The sequence below is a fragment of the Sphaeroforma arctica genome (genome assembly GCF_001186125.1).
Source record: "Sphaeroforma arctica JP610 unplaced genomic scaffold supercont1.234, whole genome shotgun sequence".
NCBI lineage: Eukaryota > Ichthyosporea > Ichthyophonida > Sphaeroforma > Sphaeroforma arctica.
Window position 1 is genome coordinate 20,599 of NW_014040324.1, and position 20,905 is coordinate 41,503.

At 42.5% G+C, this 20,905-nt stretch overlaps 1 protein-coding gene across 1 annotated transcript in view; it reads left to right on the forward strand.

The window, feature by feature from the left end:
• Nucleotides 1-204: 204 nt before the first annotated feature.
• SARC_04263 (U5 small nuclear ribonucleoprotein helicase) overlaps nt 205-20,905 on the forward strand; it is a gene marked incomplete at its 5' end in the record, with an annotated part of 21,950 nt that continues 1,249 nt past the window's right edge. Inside the window, 31 exons of the mRNA XM_014301909.1 lie at nt 205-210; nt 316-479; nt 1,238-1,466; nt 1,969-2,092; nt 2,474-2,595; nt 3,385-3,568; nt 4,437-4,579; nt 5,031-5,160; nt 5,750-5,880; nt 6,419-6,722; nt 7,486-7,913; nt 8,243-8,428; nt 8,724-8,886; nt 9,188-9,537; nt 9,855-10,082; nt 10,320-10,553; nt 10,921-11,076; nt 11,569-11,749; nt 12,202-12,349; nt 13,103-13,253; nt 13,792-13,977; nt 14,499-14,757; nt 15,248-15,478; nt 15,840-16,051; nt 16,485-16,794; nt 17,348-17,689; nt 18,083-18,264; nt 18,933-19,048; nt 19,289-19,467; nt 19,830-19,983; nt 20,562-20,676. Of these exons, the coding sequence (XP_014157384.1) occupies nt 205-210; nt 316-479; nt 1,238-1,466; nt 1,969-2,092; nt 2,474-2,595; nt 3,385-3,568; nt 4,437-4,579; nt 5,031-5,160; nt 5,750-5,880; nt 6,419-6,722; nt 7,486-7,913; nt 8,243-8,428; nt 8,724-8,886; nt 9,188-9,537; nt 9,855-10,082; nt 10,320-10,553; nt 10,921-11,076; nt 11,569-11,749; nt 12,202-12,349; nt 13,103-13,253; nt 13,792-13,977; nt 14,499-14,757; nt 15,248-15,478; nt 15,840-16,051; nt 16,485-16,794; nt 17,348-17,689; nt 18,083-18,264; nt 18,933-19,048; nt 19,289-19,467; nt 19,830-19,983; nt 20,562-20,676 (6,048 nt within the window). The remainder of the gene's footprint in view (nt 211-315; nt 480-1,237; nt 1,467-1,968; nt 2,093-2,473; nt 2,596-3,384; nt 3,569-4,436; nt 4,580-5,030; nt 5,161-5,749; nt 5,881-6,418; nt 6,723-7,485; nt 7,914-8,242; nt 8,429-8,723; nt 8,887-9,187; nt 9,538-9,854; nt 10,083-10,319; nt 10,554-10,920; nt 11,077-11,568; nt 11,750-12,201; nt 12,350-13,102; nt 13,254-13,791; nt 13,978-14,498; nt 14,758-15,247; nt 15,479-15,839; nt 16,052-16,484; nt 16,795-17,347; nt 17,690-18,082; nt 18,265-18,932; nt 19,049-19,288; nt 19,468-19,829; nt 19,984-20,561; nt 20,677-20,905) is intronic.

Genomic DNA, 20,905 nt, shown 5'->3' on the forward strand with positions numbered 1-20,905 from the left:
TATATATATATATATATGTAATATTACTATATATATATATATATTATATATATATATATATATATGTGTGTGTGTGTGTGTGTATGTATATATATATTTATATAAATCTATATATATTTATATATATATAATAATAATTTTCTTTCCGAATCCTTACTTTGATAGTTTATATATGTATTTGTTTCCTGTGCTGACTTTGAGTTGATGCCGGTACGAAGGAATCGAGAGCTATATCTATTTGCTTATTACAGTGCATATATTGATATATATTTGCGAGTCCTCACATATTCAATCGTTTTCGTGGTCTATCTACAGAATTCCAATTTGGTTCTGCAAGCCGATCGTTCGCTGATCACAAAGATTGGCCGCGATGAGGCAACGGGAGAAGTCATGTCTCTCAGAGGCAAACTGACTGGTATGAAAATGGGGGATATGGCAAAGAGAGACAAGGCACCGTCTCAGGCCGATAGAGATGCAAAGTAAGTGGGTTTGAATATGTACTCACGTGTGGAACGTTATTCATATATGTATATTGAAATATATCTTTATATTTATATTTATAGCAGTTTTTATGTATTGTATATGTTTGTCTACATGTATATATATATGTGTGTGTGTATATGTGTATACTTATGACAGTTTTTATGTATTATATATGTTTGTCTATATATATATATATATTATTATATATCTATATATATTATTATATATTTATATATATTATTATTATATATGAAGGTATGTATGCATGTTGGAATAATTCAAAAGTAATGTGACTGGTATGGAACTGAGTGGTATGACAAAGAAGATCCAGATACCCGTTCAAGTGGACAGAGGTGCATATATTGGACAACTTGCATGTCTATATGCAGACATAGATATACATATATGTATATATCGTTTCTGTATGTATATATATATAAATGAAAGTGTGTTTGCTGACCATCATGTATCTGCGCACTATGTCCAATTAACACGAAAGCCGATTTGTACGTGTGTACGTGTTTTTGAGTGGATCATTCGAAGACTCGAAACCCGCCAAAGTTTCTATTCGTGTCTGTCTCAATTATGTTCATGTAGGGTATGAGCTTCATCCATGACACGGATATCCCTTGTATATACCTGCGAGTGTTTCTGGAACAAAAAAACTCGTATCTTGTATATGAGCTATGTTTGAGTTAGTCTGTTCTCATTCTGACAAGTTGTGCCTGATTCACCCCTCAATTCACCAATTCAGGCGCGAGAAAAAGGCCCAACCCAAAAAACCGGAGAAACTCAAAAGCACGCGGTTATTGGACAAGGACGACTTTGTGGGACTCACGTACCGACCCAAAACCAGAGACACCATGGCCACGTACGAACTTATGCTGACCATCATATCCAATCAATTGGGAGACCAGCCCCGAGATGTCATCTGTGGTGCAGCTGACGAGGTTCTCATTGCCTTGAAGGAGGAGGGTAGCAAGGTAGGCATTGAGGGTGGCTTATGTGTGTCTGGTAGATATTTGTGTGTCATACACATGTATGGTTTATATGTGTGTCGTGATTTGGTGAGGTTTGTGTCCATCTGGCCTTTGGGCCTATCTATGTGTCTGTTGGGCCTACACTGGGATAACGTTTCCGGTGTTAAATGACATCCACACTGTTTTAAAGTAGCAGGGTTATCAAGGTGTCCTATACATACGTTATTTGTAGATATATCTATTTATATTTTTTATTTATTTATATTTTTATATTATATATATATGTATATATACATATATATATACCTACAAAGTCATGTATATGAAATGTATATATGAATACGCACTACGTATATATACACTATATATATATGTATATATATATATATATATATATACTTACTTATATATATATATATCTATATATATTAAATATATATATGGTCATTTATAGACATATACATATAGAGGGCTATAGGATCTCAAATCACACTCTCATACACAGGACACAGAGAAGAAGAAAGAATCCGAGTCGATGCTGGGGCCCATCAGTGACTCCACGTTTCATCAACTCATCACACTTTGCAAAAAGATCACAGACTTTACGGCCGACGACAACGAGGATGCCGGTAAGTGTGCACATGCCCGCGCTCTTTTTTTCGATTGTATGCTGACAATTTTTAATATTACAAACACGCACACACACATATATATATATATATATATGTGTGTGTGTGTGTAAATACAAACGTGCACATGCTGTCTCGTGATGTCGTGGTATCACACACTTATATATCCGTTCCGCTGTTATACATGTCAGTTTGTGTTTACCCTCCGTCAGGGGTTGCCATTCTTGTCGATTTCTATTTGTTCACATAATTTTAATATATTTCTGGCCCTATAGCACACCTTGTTTATATATATATATGCGTTAAGGTATGTTTGTACAAAGAATTATTTACAACAGTATATACCTCGCCCTGATGTTGTTGTACTATGGATCTTCTCAGGGGCTGGCATTGATGATGAGGTGGGTGTTGCCGTCGACTTTGGCGATTCCGAAGAGTCTGATGACGACGACGTGAACGAGATCAAAGAAGACGAATCAGCCAGTGAAAATGAAGGAGAAGAGGTGTGTCCACACGTGTTACATATATATATATATATATATAGTATATATATACATCTGTATGTTATATATATACACATACATACATACATATATATATATATCAGCCAGCAAGAATGAAGGAGAAGATGTGTGTCTATGCTGCCATCCACCAATTGTCACCAGTGCTGAGACTACAGATGACCTCCTCCATGAGATCGTATCCAATCTTCTACGTCTTGTCATCCCCGTATCTCATAGTCTCACGAACACACACGCAAGTTATATCGCGCATTCAATCATATTGATGTTCACTGATCATTCAACCATATTGAACCCCACTAATCATTCAATCGTATGAACATTCACTCATCTCATCATACAATTATATTGATATTCACTTACCTTACAATTATATTAACGTTCACTCATCTCATCATAACATTTATATTAATATTACAATTATATTAATATTCACTTACCTTACAATTATATTAATATTCACGCACCTTACAATTATATTAATATTCACGTACCTTACAAGTATATTAACGTTCACTCATTTCATCATAACATTTATATTAATATTCATTTACCTTACAATTGTATTAATATTCACGCACGTTACAATTATATTTATATTCACCTACTTTACAATTATATCATTCTTTACTGATCATACAATCATCCCAACATTCACTTATCATAGTCATATTTGCATTCACTTACCATTCAATCATATTAACATCCACTTATAAACTGATCATATCATAAGCTCCATTCACTTACCATTTTATTACCAAATACTATCAGGCTGCGGTTGGTGATGAGCTCCAGAACGCCGACGACGCCGCTAGAGGCGCAGAGAGCAGTGAATGGTACAAACAACCAGACGCCGTGGATCCCAGAGACATCGATGCATACTGGCTGCAAAGACAGCTGGCAAGATTCTACGATGATGCTATTACTTCACAGAAGATGTCTAAGGATGTGCTTGGTAGGTGAATTTGTAGTGTGTATGTGTGTATTGATTGCTGAGTGTTTATATATATATATATATATTTGTGTGTGAGTGTGTATATATGTATATATATTGTGATATCGTGATATTGCGATATTGTGATATTGGCTGGATGACAGTAGGCAAATTTCTATGATGATGCTGATACTTGGTGGAGAATGTCCAAGGAAGTGCGGCGTAAGTGTAGTCAGTTTGGTAGGTGAATTTGTAGTGTGTATGTGTGTATTGATTGGTGAGTGTTTATATATATATATATATATTTGTGTATATATATATATTGTGATATTGTGATATTGACACATATTGGCTGGGTGACAGTAGGCAAGTTTCTATGATGATGCTGATACTTGGTGGAGAATGTCCAAGGAAGTGCGGCGTAAGTGTAGTCAGTTTGGTACATTCTCATACGACATCAATTGTATATATTTTGGGCGGTGCTCTGGTTTGTGTCGTTGCTGGGGTGATGTACGCTGTCCTTGTTGTGTGTAGTAGTAATATATGGCCGGAGTTCCATACAGCATTGCATGTGCATGTGTTGGCTGCTACATGCCTACAATTCTATTCTCTGTGTACCCAGGATTCGTATCACAGTACATAAACATTCAAGATCGCACAACCGTATACACATGCATATAGGGCTAAGTATAGTTACCCTCACAAGATAAGAATGGTATGATCCCCCATCCATACACTTTCTATATTCAAATGAGGTTTACGTCCGTCCTCGATACAAATTTGGAAATTATATTTTAAATCTTCCAAAAGCAAGAATTCCATCTAGTATTGGATTTTTTGTACAATTTCTGATTACTAAATCGGCATCGGATTCGCCTCCGTTCTGTAGATATCCTGGAGAATGGAGCGGATGAGCGTGACGTCGAGAATAAACTCGTGCTGCTGTTGGGTTACGACAAGTTCGAATTTGTGAAGCTAGTCAGGAAAAACAGATTGTCTGTACTATACTGTCTCAAACGCGCCAGTGCCGAGGTATGTGGTCATGTTGCTCAGCCCGGGCTATGAGTACTAGGTATAACGTTATGATTGGATATGTAGGTATATACATACCCAGATGAGGTTTTACGCATGCGCTTACATACATACATACATACATAAATACATACATACATACATACATACATAAATACATACATACATACATACATACATGCATGCATACACAGAGGTGTCTATATATTTAACGGAATACGCAAGTAATTAGAAACAATTAGTTTAGGAAGGGTTCTCAAGGTTCTTAAAATAAAAAACGGCCAACATGTGTTAATATCTTGGTGAACCATACATGGCTAAATCTTAAAACTAGGTCAGTCTGACATATGCACGAGTCGATACTGTCAACTCGAAGACGATTGTACGCACACGCGCAAGTATACATACGCGAAGCATACGCTCATACTCATCTGCTCTCTATCCTAAATAGACGGAAGAGGACAAGGTGGTGATTGAGAAAACCATGCGGTCTATGCCAGAACTATCGCAAGTGGTGGACCTGCTACTGGGAGATGCAGTGGGTAGCCAGCAGTTACAGAAGGGCCGCACCCGTCGCAATGGTATGAGCACGTGCACACATCGGGGCTGTGTATCTGTGCGACTGTGAATACGGTTGCAGGGTTCTGGGTGACTTTGGATATGTGCAGTATGTGCCATTGGGGTTGGGGGTAATGTACTTTTGTGTGATTATAGGCGGTGTTTGTGTGTTCGGTTATGTTTGCATTGCTGTGATGTGTCTGTGTATTCCGGACTGTGTGTTGTGTGTGCTTCATTGTTTAACGTAGGTACCATGTGTCTGTCTGTGTATCTGGGTCGTTGCGGTGCGTGTGGATCGTCTAGGTAAAGGTGCGATTTCTCTGTGTATCTATGTACCCGTGTTTGTGTGAGGATTGGGAGTTTTGTGGTTCTGTATATCTTTGTATCTCGGTTTATGTGCAATTTGCGTACCCTGTGTAATTTTGGTTTTGAGTTGGTTTGGCTCCATTCACGCACCCCTAGGTCATTCGTAGGTCTAATTCATAACCTGGTTATGGAATCATGGAAATCCCAATAACTTCACTGTTTGAAATCGAGAGTTTGAGTGCACGTTTGTAGGTTTGGTATGTGCATGCAGCGGCTAATGGTCTATACTCGACTTTTGGTTGTCAGCTCGTTTGGATGCGGAGTTGGAGGAGATGGACGTTGATTCTGGAAACAGCAATGCGCTTTCGGGAGCGCATAACATTGACATTCAGGACCTTGTTTTGGATCAGGGTGGTCACTTTATGGCCAACAAAAAGGTATGTACTGACTCATATATGGTGCATCGGTACACCTTGGTCTGTGGGCCTGCACTTGTATGTATGTGTTGTACTGGTATAGATCTTAGTCTGTGGACCTGTGATTGTATGTATGTGTTGCTATTGTTCCACCGCTATGACAATGAATACATGTATGTTTATGTGTATTATCATCTCATAGCCACACATATAAGCAATCTGTGCTCGTATCTCACAAATCCTTAAGTGTGCAACGCATATCTTTGTATCTAACAGTAACAGTAATATTGCTCTACGCCAGTGAGCGTAAGAGAAACGGGCGAATCCTCTTGCACCTCTATCTCTAGACCATTTTACATATATAAGGCATCTGTGTGTGTGCTGCAATTGTATCAATTATATTATCTTATTTCTTCTCAGTATACGCATCAATAAACAGACTAAACTGCCTGAGAGATCTTAGTGAGAAAGATTCTCGCGTCTACTTCCGGATATATGTATACGTCTTTCTATCCTTGCTAACCCCGTTTCTAAATCACTATGCCCCGACTCAAAATAGGTTGAATTACCCGAAGGGTCTGTGAAGAAGACTCGCAAAGGGTACGAAGAGATACACATCCCGGCCGCCCAGGCCAAGCCATACGCTACCAACGAGAAGCTTATTAACATCAAAGACATGCCAGAGTACACACACGCCGCGTTCGGCCACTTCAAGACGCTCAACAGAATACAAAGCAGGCTGTACAACGCATGCATACACTCCGACGAGAATGTGCTGCTGTGTGCGCCAACGGGAGCTGGAAAGACGAACGTAGCCATGATGACGGTGCTCAGAGAAATTGGCAAACATCAGCTGCCCGATGGTATGTCCCATTACTACACTTGTGAACTCACTTCGTGCTGCACCTACGCACCCGACGATGACATCTGTGCACTTCCGACTTGGTCTGAAAATCTTATTCATGCATCTGCATACTTCCTGTTGTGACGGCAAACCCTACTATTTCATTTGTTTGCTGCTGTTTTCAACTTTAATATATATTTGTTCACTTCCGGCTTAACCCATTTTTGTACATCTGCCTTCGTCTCAGCCCCCTAATGAGGCATAGGTGTACGCCTTTCTCCACACCATGTGAATCGTATACGATCTTGATACCTATAACTGTACTACGTCACATGTGAGCTTGTTACCTATAGCTGTACTACGTGTTGTGTGTGGGTGTCAAGGGTTCTGTTTAATCGGAACAGTGGTGCGCTGTCACAGTTCTCTCACCCGTATACCTTCCCTGTCTCGTCATGACAAGCATGTACGCTCTGGACCCCTTCCAATGCACTGACACACGCCCGAATTTTTTTATTCTGCACACTACCATAGGTACATTTAATTCACGGCTCTCTTTCTTATCTAAACCCTAAACCGCTATACGGAGGTGTTCGTCTACTCCAGTCATCACACACATCGCAAACATATGCCATTCGAGTTTATTAACACACAGCCGAATCCATCCACTCGCCACAACACCCCAGGCATCTACCATCCCTCCATCACACACATTCACAATCTGAATACCCTCCCGTTTACTGACACACACCCACATCCTGTCTCCCCCACCCCGACTATTACAGGCACATACAACCTGGACGCGTTCAAGGTGGTGTACATAGCTCCCATGAAGTCGCTGGTGTCTGAGATGGTCGGTAACTTCACCAAGCGACTGAAGGCGTACGGCGTGACTGTAGGCGAGCTCACGGGTGACTCGCAGATGAGCAAGGAACAGATAGCCGCAACGCAGGTGATTGTTTGCACACCCGAGAAGTGGGATATCGTCACGCGCAAAGGTGGCGACAGGAGTGTGGCGTCGCTGGTACGGTTGGTGATCATAGACGAGATACATCTGCTGCACGACACCCGCGGGGCTGTGTTGGAGTGTATTGTGGCACGCACACTGCGCACGATTGAGGCGACGCAGCAGTTCACGCGCCTGGTGGGCCTGTCGGCCACCCTGCCCAATTACGAGGATGTGGCGACGTTCCTGCGAGTGGACCCGGCAAAGGTGTGTCTATAAGTCTATTTATATATATATATATATGGTGTGTGTGTCTGTGTATGTATGTATGTATGTATGTATGTACTTTTTATATATATCGTGCGTATGCGTTAATACCAAAGTGTATCTGGGCTACTCTCCTCATGTACACACGCCTAGTTCGCCTAGGATTTTTCATCTCCTACAGAAGTTTCCATCTGTTTCTGCAGGACATGTGCAACACATGAAATATTGAACCTGTGTTGACCCCTAAACTATATTCATACATCAGTCTGCAGCAATCTTGAATTGTATACTCATTCTGTTCACCCGTAATCGCTATGTCCTTTTATTAGGGCCTGTTCTACTTCGACAACAGCTTCCGTCCGGTTCCGCTAAACCAGCAGTACATTGGCATCACTGAGAAGAAAGCGCTCAAGCGATTCCAGGTTGCCAACGAAATCTGTTATACCAAAGTCATGGAGTACGCCGGCAAGGAACAGATCCTGATCTTCGTCCACTCTCGAAAGGAAACCGGAAATGTACGTGGAATAATATATATATATATATATGTGTGTGTGTGTGTATGTATATGTGTAAATGTATATGTATGTATATATATATATAGGTATATTTATCTAGTTTATTCTCCGCTAGCTGTACGAGACATGCGTTCTGCCGAACGCACGGTATCACATCGGATGTGTGTCGGATTGTAAATTATTGAACTTTTTTGTACGAATCTGTATATATATGTACATACCGATGGAGTATACCATATTCATATGTATATTTATATTGCTGCTCATTAATTATTTGTTAACCAAATCTTTATAGACTGCCCGGGCTGTACGAGACATGTGTTTGTCCGAAGACACGATTTCGAAGTTCTTGCGCGAGGATAGTGCGTCGCACGAGATTTTAAGATCAGAAACCGAAAACACAAAGAATATGGAGTTGAAGGATCTGCTACCATACGGATTTGCCATCCATCACGCAGGTATTCCATATACAGAAAAAAGGGAAGACACCTCTGTGTGTGATGTATGTGCCTATATATCCGGATTCACACCTGTCGAGTATATGAATATCGTGCCTCTTCTTATAGTATGCCGTATATTTGTGTGTAATTGGTCTCTTGAATATAATACATATATATATATATGTGTGTGTGTGTGTAGATATATATATATATATATATATGTGTGTGTGTGTAGTGATATATATATATATGTATGTATGTATATATATATATATATATATTGCGTCCTACTCAATCAAAATGTTTCTACATCCCACAGGTATGTCCCGAGTGGACCGCACACTCGTCGAAGATCTCTTCGCGGACAAGCACATCCAGGTGCTCGTATCCACCTCCACCCTGGCGTGGGGTGTCAATTTGCCCGCACACACTGTGATCATCAAGGGTACGCAGGTATACTCTCCTGAGGAGGGTCGATGGGTAGAGTTGTCGTTCTTGGATGTGCTGCAGATGTTTGGGCGTGCGGGTAGACCCCAGTTCGATAGTGTGGGAGAGGCGATTATGATCACATCCCACCAGGAGCTGTACTTCTACCTGAGTCTGCTGAATCAGCAATTGCCCGTCGAATCGCAATTGATTGGCCATCTGGCAGATGCGCTTAATGCAGAGGTAAGTTAGTTGTATTTGTGTATATAGTCTGTGTGCATAAATTTAACATCGGCACAGGTTAAACGGGTTCAAAGGCTCGTACCTTCTTCGTTATATATTTGTACGTAGAGGTAGTTTTATCAGTCTCTAGATGAAATGTGCAGTGTACTACACATACGATGGAATTGCCTTATGAATATGCCTCCCAGACTCATTATGTTGTAGGTTGTATCCATAATACCCAGGAAGCTTTTCACTGATTCGAATAAACCATACATTCAGACTCATTTTTACTTTTACACTATGCATCTGGGTTGTCCGCACATCCCCATAACCAGGTTGTATTGGATAGTATCCAGAACGCCCGGGAAGCCACCACCTGGCTGGGATACACATATCTGTATGTGCGCATGCTACGCTCGCCCCAGGTGTACGGACTGTCGGTCGACGAGGTTGAGGCAGATCCCACTCTGCAAGGAAGGAGAGCCGATCTTATCCACACGGCAGCTACGTTGTTGCAGAAGGATGGGCTAATGAAATACGATCGCAAGAGTGGACAGATGCAGGTGCGTGTGCGTGTGCGCGTGCTTGTGTATTTGTTGGTGTATGTATGTGTGTGCATGTGTGCGTTTAAATGTATGGGCTATCGGTCAACGTGGTTGATACTGGTCCCACTCTGCAATGAAGATCTACACGAAAGCTACGTACCCGCGTGTCTGATGCGCATCTATCGTTCTAGAGCTAAAATGCACTCTAACTCACCGCCATGTACCGAACTTCCATCATTGTCCAACTTCCTCCAGGCCACCGATTTGGGCCGGGTAGCGTCGCACTACTACATCACGCACTCGTCCATGGCCACATACAACCAGCTGCTCAAGCCTAACCTCAGTGACATTGAGCTGTTCCGTGTGTTTGCGCTGTCGGCGGAGTTTAAGAACATCTCCGTGCGCGAAGAAGAGAAGCTCGAGCTCAGCAAACTGCTGGAGCGAGTGCCCATCCCGGTCAAGGAGAGCATTGAGGAACCCAGTGCAAAGGTGTGTGTTATAGCTTATGAATACACCTGACACGTATACTTGTGGGTATGTTTTGTCCTAGAGAGTATTGAGGAACCCAGTGCGAAGGCGTGTGTTATAGCTTACGAATATACCTGACACGTATACTTGTGGGTATGTTTTGTCCTAGAGAGCATTGAGGAACCCAGTGCGAAGGTGTGTGTTGTAGCTTATGAATACACCTGACATGTATACTTGTGGGTATGTTTCGTCCTAGAGAGCATTGAGGAACCCAGTGCGAAGGTGTGTGTTGTAGCTTATGAATACACCTGACATCTGTACTTGAGGGTATCCATACACTGCAATATACTCAGTCAGTTCCAATGTATCTGCCCCCCCGCCGCCTCAGGTGAATGTGCTTCTGCAAGCCTTCATCTCACAGCTGTCGCTGGATGGATTTGCCCTGGTCAGTGACATGGTCTACATCACCCAGAGCGCCGGTCGGCTGTTCCGTGCACTGTACGAGATCATTCTGCGCAAGAACTGGGCTGGTTTGGCAGAGAAGGTGTGTTTCATAGTAGTCTCCATGCACATATACATATCATATACATACACATAAGGTTTGTGGTCTTGGTATGTGTGTAGCTTTAGCAGCATGGGTGTAGAAATCCACTAGATTTATTTTTCATTACTAGATGCACTCACTTGTATCCAACTATGTACACACATAATTACACATAATTATAACATTATATGGAACGGTATATCTTTGTATATGCTCGGATTGGTTTTCAAATATCGATCCCCTCATCGCACTAGCAGGTGCTTGCCCTGTAGCGGATGGTGGAAACTTGTGTATAACAGACATGATCACATCCAGCTTCAGTCTACAGATATACGCATAAATATGTAAGCATATCCCTATATGCATGCCTATGTATATACTATATATATATCTGAATGCATTGTATCCAAATATGCACACATGTATAATATATATATATATATCTAAATACATCATTCATCGTGAACAATCTTCCTCTTACAACGCTTCTAGGCGCTTGCCCTGTGTAAGATGGTCGACAAGCGCATGTGGCAGACCATGACCCCTCTGCGACAGTTTGCGAAGATCCCATTAGACGTTATAAAGCGCATTGAGCAGAAGGATCTGGAATGGGACCGATTCTTAGATTTGAGTCACCTGGAATTAGGAGAGCTGATCCGAATTCCCAAACTGGGTAAGGCCCGAGCCAGGGAGTTGTTCCAGATACATATACAGCATCCCAGCGTGTTATCACTGACATTCGAGTTTCTGTCCTCAAGTGTAGCGTATGGTTTGATTTTTCTTTTGCGTTGCATGTGATACAACCCACAAGTACATGCGTTGTTGTTGTGTGTCTAGTATTTGAGTCAGTGGCTTTTCCCACCCAGTCATACCACTCCACAGATACGAGTTTATGTCTTCAATACGTAGCCTGCCTAGATCGCATGGCCTTATCTCTCGGTAGAACAACCACACATACGTGCATCATGCGCCAAATGCTCATTGTAGTCGTCTCGTACTCCCTTTCTGATCCCCGTTTCTGTCAGGTAAAACAATCCATAAATCCGTGCACTGTCTACCAAAGTGCTGATTTTCCTCCGTGTACTATCCTCTATCCTTGGCGTACCCCTCTATTTATTCTCTCAGGTAAAACAATTCACAAATACGTGCACTGTCTGCCAAAGGTCGAGTTAACGGCCCACGTACAGCCCATCACCCACAGCTCTCTCAGGGTGGAGCTGACCATCACACCCGATTTCATTTGGGATGACAAGATACACGGAACAAGCGAGAGGTATGTGTATAGTTATATAGTACATTGCAAGAGGGACACTGTGCAATCCCACAGTGAAGTTTGGATATACTTCAATGTATGAATGACAATACAGAGGTACATCGTTCTTGAGGTACTTATATATTTATATATATATATGTGTGTGTGTGTGTGTATGTTGTGATACTGCTAACTAACCCAGCACCTAAGTCAGAACTCTAATACACAAGGGCAAGTGCCAGATAGCTAATGTCTTTAATTATCGAATTATAAGATAGTGCTCTACTGGCTCTGGCGTGAAATTGTTCCCTGTATCAGAGTTCTGACTTGAGTTCTAGGTCAGTTAGCAGTATCACAACCGCTAGATCCGTGGGTGGGATTCCTTGGTTGACGGAAAATTTTATGACAAAGTTGAGCGGCATGGCTGTGGGTAGGTATGCTACCTGTTATAGGAGAGGCCGAGTGGGGTCCCGGACAGGGCACGCAGGTGTATGGTCCAAGGCATTGTGCCGCACAGCATGCAGCGACTGACAGTATCACGCCGATGCCTAGGGGATTGGCACCCAATGGGTCCAGGTTTGTGATATCCACAGTTAGGCAAGTTGGCCTATCAACTTGCCTAACTGTAGATATCACAATATTTATATATATATTGATATATCGATATGCATGTTTTTATCCATATACACGCATATATATCCATATGAACGCATTTTTATTATTAATTAAGCACTCATATATATCTATATACACCCTCGCATAAACTGCCTTCAGCTTCTGGATCTGGGTAACGGATACCGATGGCGAGCACATCCTGCACCAAGAAGCCTTCCTGCTGAAGCAGCGCTACGCCCAAGACGACCACGTGGTGTCGTTCTTTGTGCCTGTGTTCGATCCGCTGGCCCCGCAGTATTTCATACATGTGGTAAGTTTCAGTATTTCATATATGTGGTAAGTCTCAGTGTTTCAACTGAGTCTTTAAGTTTAGTTATAGTACTGAGTCTTTAAGCTTAGTTATACTTTTGAGTCCTAAAGTTTAGTTGTAGTACTGAGTCTCGTACGTTTAGTTGTAGTACTGAGTCTTTAAGTATAGTTATAGTACTGAGTCTTAAAGTTTAGTTCTAGTACTGAGTCTTTAATGATGTGTATTAGTTTTGATGGACTCGAGTGTGTCGAGTGCCTCATACATCCGTGGCGAAATCGGTGGTGGTGTCACCTATGTGTATATGGGATTACGTGAAGATGCGCGCATATATTGCATTCACGCGTAGAAATGAATGGTTGGTCAATGCGCTTCGTGTATGCGTATGACAGGTGTCTGACCGACGGCTTGGTTCAATCGGTAATTTACCGAGGTCCTACTTCACTCATCCTGCCTGAACGCACACCCCCGAGTACCGCACTTCCAGCCACATCCGCCAGTCTTTTCATTTATACGACATTTTCCTTGATGTACACGACAGGTGTCCGACAGATGGCTTGGTACTACCAGTATCCTTCCGGTATCCTTCCGTTCACTCATCCTGCCTGAACGCACACCCCCAAGCACCGAACTTCTGGATCTGCAGGCGCTGCCCGTGTCGGCGTTGAGGGACAAGTCCTTTATTGCCCAGTACAAGTTCCAGTATTTCAACCCCATCCAGACGCAGGTGAGTTGTTGTTGTTGTTTTTTATGATACAAAGCGGAGAGAGTCACACTCCTCGGGTGTGGGCGGTAGGGTTTATTTTTGTTTGTGGTGCACGCCTTTCATTGTACCACAGGGCTTGCCACAGTACCGTTCCATACAGACGCTGCCTGTGCCACGGACTCACTAGTCGGCTGACGGCTAGATGCGTACCGACAGACGCCTACAGCTATGTACAACTGTGATATATACGTAAACGTATTCACCAATGTGTGTGCAGATACAAGTGCACCTGCATATCTACAGTGTGTGCGGATACAAGTGTACCTGCATATCTACAGTGTGTGCAAATACAAGTGTACCTGCATATCTACAGTGTGTGCGGATACAAGTGTACCTGCAAATCTACAGTGTGTGCAGATGCAAGTGTACCTGCATATCTACCTATCGTATGTGGTCAAACCGTCCATACCCCCGTTGTCCCACCTCACCGTCTTCGTATACGTATACGTATTCTCATACTCCTACCCCCTACCCGCCCCCAGTTGTTCAACATCCTGTTCAACACAGACGACAACGTCCTTCTGGGTGCGCCGCACGGCAGTGGTAAAACCGTATGCGCCGAGTTTGCGCTCTTCCGTATGATTATGAACAATCCCACGGGTAGGTGTGTGTATATCGCACCCATTGAGGACCTAGCACAGGCCCGGTACAACGATTGGCACAAGCGCTTTGGGCAGGATGGTCTGGGTCTGGAGGTGGCGTTGCTGACCGGCGAGACGTCTACGGATGTCAAGCTTTTAGGTGAGTGCCTAATGTTAGATATGGTAATGTATTTATGTATAATGTACTCCCCGTGATGAATGCAAGATCGCCCCTTACCTGTGATTGTGTGCACACACTCAAACTCGTACTTACATACCTACATCTCCACATCTATCATACATACATACATCTCCACATCTATCTTACATACATACATCTCCACATCTATCTTACATACATACATCTCCACATCTATCTTACATACTTACATCTCCACATCTATCTTACATACATACATCTCCACATCTATCTTACATACATACATCCCCACATCTATCTTACATACATACATCTCCACATCTATCTTACATACATACATCTCCACATCTATCTTACATACATACATCTCCACATCTATCTTACATACATACATCTCCACATCTATCTTACATACATACATCTCCACATCTATCTTACATACATACATCTACACATCTATCTTACGTACATATATCCCCACATCTATCAGGTAAAAGCAATGTAATCATCGCCACAGCCGAGCACTGGGACATGATCTCACGCCGTTGGAAGTCGCGTAAGAATGTGCAGACGGTGTGTTTGTTCATCATCGAGGGCTTGCACATGATGGGTGGCAACGAAGGACCTGTTCTTGAAGTGATCTGCTCCCGTATGCGATACATGAGCACGCAAACGAGCAATGCTCTGAGGATTGTGGTTTTGTCGGCTAGTTTGGGTCCGGGTATGTATTATATTGGACTATGCTGTGGCCAGTCTGTGTATTTGCTCTGATGGTGGCATGGGAATACTGCAATGTGTGGCGTTTTGGTGACGTTGTTTTCTTTTCTTTCTTTTTTTTCTTTCTTCTTTCTTCTTTCTTTTTGCTTGTTAAGGTGTGTGCTCGAATGTGTTGCTTTTGCGCACGCAAATCAGCAGTGCTTGTACAGTTTTCTGTGCTATAGTTCGAAGTCTGTATGGTATTGTATAGTGATATCATCTCACGTGAAGTGTACCCACATATGAAAACAGTACGTATACACATATGCATATATACATAGATAAGCTTACCCTCACCCATACACACACACATCCACGTCTTGCAGGTAAGGACATTGCTTCGTGGCTGGGTGTATCCACCGGCGGTTACTTCAACTTCCACCCCCGTGTGCGCCCAACACCACTCGAACTGCATGTGCAAGGATTCAACATCGCTCACACACAGTCACGTCTCAGTGCCATGGCCAAGCCCGTCTATCAGAACATCATGCGCTACGCAGCGAGAGATGCGGCAATTGTATTCACCCCCACGAGAAAGGTGAGGGTGTTGTGTGACAGTGTGTGTTTCAACCCGCACGCGTATATGAATGTGGGTGGGTGGGTGTGGGTGTGTCGCGTACACTGTTTCTATATCCCACACACATAGTCGCGTCAAAGTGCCATGGCCAGGCTTATGTATCAGAATGTGATACGATACGCAGCGGGGATGTGACTAGCATACACACGAACAAGGTTAAGGCTTCCCACACCAGTAGGCATACTTGTGCGATAGGTGTACACATTTTCAGGTGCACAACCCTGCATGTATCATACTCCAACGAGCACATTGGACAAGTCCCGGCCTTGGGTCTTTTTCTATACTCAGCTCTCGACAATTTTCCTCCATACTTGTATATATATATATATATATACTTATACCCGCTAGTCTAGCACTGTATAATTAAATTTCCTTTATTGTCCACCATTCACAGACCGCGCAAATCACAGCCCTGGATCTGCTGACCTTCAGCTCTGGCGACGGGAGACCGTCCCAGTTCCTGAAGATCGCCGAAGAGGAACTAGAAGAGTATCTCAAACCTGTACGTGATAAGTCACTCAGAGAGTGTCTCACGCACGGAGTTGCTTTCTATCACGAAGGCCTGTCAAAGGCTGAGAGAAAGGCCGTAGAGGATCTGTTTAAGGCGGGGGCCATACAAGTGATAGTGTGCACACGCGATGTGTGCTACAGTCTCAACTGTATAGCCAGTCTGGTCATTGTGATGGACACGCAGACCTATGATGGTAAGTGTATGCATTCGAAGTGTGTGTATACCCGATGTGTGTGTGTATATGCCAACTGTATGTTTTTATATGAGCGTATGTGTGTACTTGCCTAGTGTCACGAAGGTCTGACAGAGCCCAAGACAATGACCATGGAATATTTATTTTAGTCTGAGGCGATACATGTGTTTGCGTGCACACGCTATATGTGATACAGCCCCAACTGTTGCGGTCAGTCTGGCCGTTGTGATGGATATGCAGATCTACGATGGTAATTGCGCGATTTTGACTGGGGTTTTTTTTGTTGTTGTTTATATGATATTAGTGGTTTTGAATCGCATGTGTGTGTGTGGGTTGGTGATACCATATGCTATCGCTTCGGCATTTTCCGTCACGCACAAAGCGCACCAGCACATCATCCTAGTTAGTTGTACGACAAGTGTTGGGAACTGAATTCTGTCCACATACATACACGCCTTCCTTCTTGTAGCCTGATATTGCAACCCAATACCTCATTCCTATCCCACCTTACCTTTCCTGGCCCACCCTCCTCCGTTTGGCATCACGCACACAGGCAAAACGCACCAGTACGTCAACTACCCGACCTCGGACGTGCTACAGATGGCCGGCCTCGCCAACACCTCTGTCAACGAACGCGCATCCGACCCGTCCGCTCAGGCCAATGCCATTTGTCGCTGTGTGGTGCTGTGTCAGAACAGCAAGAAAGAGATCTACAAGAAGTTCATGTACGAGCCACTGCCGGTGGAGTCGCATCTGGACCATCGCCTGCACGATCACATGTGTGCCGAGGTGGTGACCAAGACGGTTGAGAACAAGCAGGATGCGGTTGACTACTTGACGTGGACGTACTTCTACCGACGCATCACGCACAATGCGAACTACTATAATTTGATAGGTGAGTGGGTGTGGGTAAGGGTGACTTCTGGACTTATGTGAGAGATTGGTGCGTGAGGGGGAGTGACTTTGGTGCGTGGCTATCCAGAGATAGGTGAATGGGCTCGTGTTCTTGGGTTGTACATACATATATATATATTTATGATGTTATACTATTATTATATTACTGTGTTATTGTATTATTTATGTAAGTGTTCGTATATATATATTCATATATATATATATGTGTGTGTGTTTGTGTTTGTGTGTGTATGTCTATATATATATATATATATATAATATTCAATATTTTATATTTATTTATATATATATATAAACTCCTCTCGCGATTCTACCTGTAGTTGAATAAGGGCTAAAACATTCAATCTCTTCTTTCATCAATACCAATTTTCAGGCACATCGCACAGACATGTGTCCGATCACCTGTCAGAATTGATTGAGAATACGCTCACGGATTTGGAACAGTCGCGCTGCATAGCCATTGAAGACGACATGGACGTTGCACCGCTCAACCTGGGCATGATTGCCTCGTACTACTACATGGACTACACAACTATCGAGCTGTTCTCTATGTCGGTATGCGACCTTGCACTTTTACACGCCTTTATATATATGTGTATGTATGTGCATGTATGTATTTATATATATATATATATGGTTGTTTGGTGTGGTGTGGTGTTGTTTGACGCGTGTATTCGCGGTAGTCTGTGCGTGTTGCGATATGTCTGCGTATTTTTGGCGTAAAGAGTGATGTGGACGTTGAATAACTCACCTGGGCTGGTCGCCATCTACTACTATTCGACTCGAGGTTTGTCTGGTCGCTATGTGACTGATATTTCTTCATTTAGTGACTATTACCTCCATTCGCACTACTATTGCTACAATGTTTGTGTTGTTGTACTGTTATTGCGTATGAAAGCTACAGAGGTTACTTACGTCGCTGGGTGACTGATGTTGTTTCTTGAAGGGCAGATATATTCACTTCTTGTACTGCAATGGCTTTGTTTTTATGGTCTCTGTTACTGTACATGCAAGTTACCACCAGGCCCCGAGGAATGAAACTGTATTTCTTCACCCAAACGTACAGAGTTCGGATACAATTTACAGTAGTATTAGTATATGTTTTACTTAAAGTTTTACGCAATCTTACATTTGTAGATACTTCTACACAAATAACAACAAACATGTTTATAAGGTTTGGCATTAAAGTTGTATCTAACGTCATTTGGTTTTCTCAACTGCAGCTGACACAAAAGACCAAGCTGAAGGGTCTGATCGAGATTCTTTCAAATGCTTCGGAATTCAACACAGTCAATGTTCGGTACAGAGAAGAGCGGGTTCTGAAGGCGCTCGCCGACAGGTGTGTGCACAAAACATGCCCAGTATATGTCCATATGAAATATATGTATATATCTGTGTGTGTGATGTAGTTAATATTTTGGCACACTTAAACCGCCCACAATCCCACTATATTTTATGCCTGTTTTTCAATATGTGTATCTGACTTTTTGATATTCTATATTTTTACATGTACACAAACACATATATATATATATATATATATATTTGACTCCACTTTCAATTCTTCGTACGATACCAGGATGCCTATCAAACTCCCAGACGCTCAGTACAACGATCCCCACGCCAAGGCACACGTGCTGTTGCAGGCGCACTTCTCGCGCACGCAGCTGTCCGCAGAGTTACAGTCCGACCTTAACACCATGCTGGTGACGAGTGTGAGTCTGTTGCATGCCTGTGTGGATGTGCTCAGTTCACAAGGTATGTACACATCGACTACTTACACATGTGATGAGAGTGTATCTGTAGTATATGCGTAGCATACATAGGATGACAGTCAAAAGATGGGTTCAGTACAATATACGTTTATGAACATCAATAACCACTCGGATCACTTTCGGTCTCTGTCGGCGAATTTCTTATCGCGACCTCATACACATATCTCAACTCGAATGTGGGTGTGTTTTGGGTTTGGCATACACGAGTGTGTCCGCATATTTCTGATAACAGGATGGCCACCACTCAGCTGCTTCACTTCGCCTTGTGTGTTATTCAACGTACCGCTTGATTTCTTTTGTTCTCATGTATCGGTTTTGTCGTTATCATCTGTTCGTTCGCACTAGGTTGGCTCAAACCCGCCCTCGCTACCATGGAGTTGTGTCAGATGATTGTACAGGCCATGTGGAACAAGGACAATACACTCAAGCAGATACCGCACTTTACGCCCGAGCTCATCAAGAAGTGCGAAGAGAAGGAAATTGAGTCACCATTCGATGTGTAAGTCGTATATATTCACTGCGGTTTACTATACACGTGCACATACTTCAGGTTTCAGAGTGTCATATTAGCTACATCATATATAGATATGCAAGTGTATGGCGTTACCTGCAGGTGTTCAAGCACGTACAACCATACAACTCGATTCTACTCTCCTCTTTTTCAGTAGCATGCATAGTGTGTTTCTATACGCTTTCGCGGGCTGCCCTGAGTTGAGCAATGGCTGCACAACGATCGTGAAGTATCGTAATACATCCCCGAGTTCTGTGGAGAGTTTTTTACCCGTGAGTAATCCCACCAATCAAATATACGTCGGCCTGCTTTCTATCTAGTCTGCATGTGCCAACTAGTTTACGTCTCTGATCTACGGTTTACGCTCCTGGTCTGTATGCCAATTTACGACTCCTCGGTGAGTAGTCCCCGCATATCTCCGATTCGTGAAAGATCATCTGCTCGTACTATTACATGATATGAATTAGCTTGAGGGTGAGAGACAAGCTCCCAGTGCTTTTTCCTTCTTCTTCTGTTCACAAAGTAGAGGTAACCCATCTGCTCACACATTATATGAAACAAAATAGGTTGGAGATGGAAGATAAAGACCGAAATGCTATCTTGAACTTCAACAATAAAGAGATGGCTGCCGTGGCCACGTTCTGCAACAGATACCCGGCAATTGACGTCAACTACGAAGTGGTAAGTTTGGTGCAAATACCACATACCCCAAATGTCCACATGCATGTATTATATATATGTATATATATATATATTTGTGTGTGTACATATGTATCTATGCATTTATGTATGTGTGTGTATATATGTATATGTATACGTAAATATATATATATATATTATATCTATATATACTTATATTATATATAGTATATACTATATTACATAGTATATATTACGATTAACGTTAGTA